Here is a 1,993-nt window from a genome sequence, read left to right on the forward strand (position 1 = left end):
ATGTGGTCCTGTTGGCTTCATCCTGATCTCCAGCTCTCACTGGAGCGGTTCGCTGCTGAGTGTGAAGCGGTCGGGATGAGGATCAGTGACTCCAAATCTGAGACCATGGTCTTGAGCTGGAAAATGGTAGAGTGCCTTCTCCGGGTCGGGAGGAGGTCCTGCCCCAAGTGGAGGAGTTTAAGTATATCAGGGTGTTGTTCATGAATGAGGGAAGAATGGAGCAGGAGATCGACAAGCGGATTGGCGCTGCGTCTGCAGTGATGAGGGCGTTGTACTGGTCTGTTGAGGTGAAGCGAGCTGAGCCCAGAAGGCGAAGCTCTCGGTTTAAAATAAAACAAGTAAATAATATCTAGACAAAAATGGGAAGGGCAGAGTGAAACATTAACACATTAAGATGAAGGATTTTTAAATCAGAACTTAATTTGGAGGCAGGTCTCCGAATGGGTAGATTGTGGAGTACTGGTACATTTTAGAAAAATACATTTTTGATAAATTGATATGATTTTGGAAGAAAAATAAGTAAGTAAGTTGTTTACAGTAAGTAAAGAAACCCCAGCAAATTTCTTCACATCTGTAGAGGTTGCTCCAAATTTTAAATTTAAAAAAATCACTGGTGTTTTTACATTTAGGTAGTTTCCAGATAAACCTTCTAATTTTATGTGTTAGAATTTGATCACAGCTTTGTTTATTTTTAGCCTATCCTAGCCTATTAGCCCATTAAATAAATAAAAAAACCCTGCAGGTCCATTGCAGTGTAGTTATTCCACCACTAGAGGGCACTACACCACAGTTTTTCATGTCTTAAAAATTACACACTGACAATAAACACTTTTTTTTGTTGGATACGAGATACTTTTTTGTGAAATGATAAAAAAAAGGGTCATAAATTTACATGTTTTTATATATATTTATCAATAATTTATATACAGAGTTACTTAAATCTGTGCTGTTCTTTTCAAATGGCGCCATCTACTGGTGAAGATGAAGATCACCACAAAGAGATGTTGCAAAAATGTTCTGGGTGCAAGAATGTAGTTTTTRAAGACAGCTGAAAATTTATCTGTGTTTTGCAAAGTGTCTTTTTCAAACAAAGTAATTTTTTATATTAATATACACAAAAAGTATATGATTATTTAATTTGCTTTAGATGATGTAAATTGAATTTGTGCACGTAAGAATTCCAAAACATCCGACATTTTCAGGCTGTTTTAAAATGTCAGATTAAACTCACCATCAAGATCAAAGTCAAGGAAACGCCCCTAATCCTCTGGTTGTCATGGTAACTGCTGGCTCCCGCTCCTGATTGGTCGTGCTGAGACCTGCACGCGCTGACTCCGGCTTCAAATGGCTCCTGTCCTCCGTCTGAAGCGTGGAAACACCGGCGGGCCCTGAATCAGCTTGTTTCTGGTTTTCTTTGTTTYCCCRTCATGGTGGAGCAGTTTGTCGGGACCTGGAAGTTGGTTTCCAGCGACAACTTCGACGAGTACATGAAGGAAGTCGGTAAGTGTCGTGATTTTTGATCAMTTATGTCTTAATTAGACATTTAGTGGTTTAAAGCAGTGGTTCCCAAACTTTTTATCTTCTGACCCACAAAATATCCACGGCAAAAACGTGTGACCCCAAATATTACTGGACTGAGTACATGAACTTCATTAATAACCCTAAACACACAGGCTTTTTGACAATCTAAACAGCTTGTACACAAATATAAATACTTATTTATAGTTATTTTGTGCTTTTGTAAAAGTTATAGGGAAAATATTACATCAGCAATTATTTTATTACCCTTTAAATTGATTTCTGGAGATTATCCAAGGTGCTTCATGACCCATAATTGGGTCCCAAGTCCAACTTTGGGAACCAAAGTGCAGTGGTTCCCAAACCTTTCAGCTTTTGACCCACAAAAAAAAAAACAGCAGCAGAGACCTGTGCCCCCAACTATTTCTGGATGATAAACATTTGTATCAGGTCAACTAAACATGGACATAGTAAC

At 38.5% G+C, this 1,993-nt stretch overlaps 1 protein-coding gene across 1 annotated transcript in view; it reads left to right on the forward strand.

The window, feature by feature from the left end:
- The first annotated feature begins 1,351 nt into the window (after positions 1 to 1,351).
- fabp4b (fatty acid binding protein 4b) overlaps positions 1,352 to 1,993 on the forward strand; it is a 1,611-nt gene continuing 969 nt past the window's right edge. Inside the window, exon 1 of the mRNA XM_014024911.1 lies at positions 1,352 to 1,487. Coding sequence (XP_013880365.1) covers positions 1,428 to 1,487 — 60 coding nt within the window. The 5' untranslated portion in view covers positions 1,352 to 1,427. The remainder of the gene's footprint in view (positions 1,488 to 1,993) is intronic.

Source organism: Austrofundulus limnaeus, unplaced genomic scaffold (genome assembly GCF_001266775.1).
Source record: "Austrofundulus limnaeus strain Quisiro unplaced genomic scaffold, Austrofundulus_limnaeus-1.0 Scaffold446, whole genome shotgun sequence".
In the NCBI taxonomy this organism is placed as follows: Eukaryota; Metazoa; Chordata; class Actinopteri; order Cyprinodontiformes; family Rivulidae; genus Austrofundulus; species Austrofundulus limnaeus.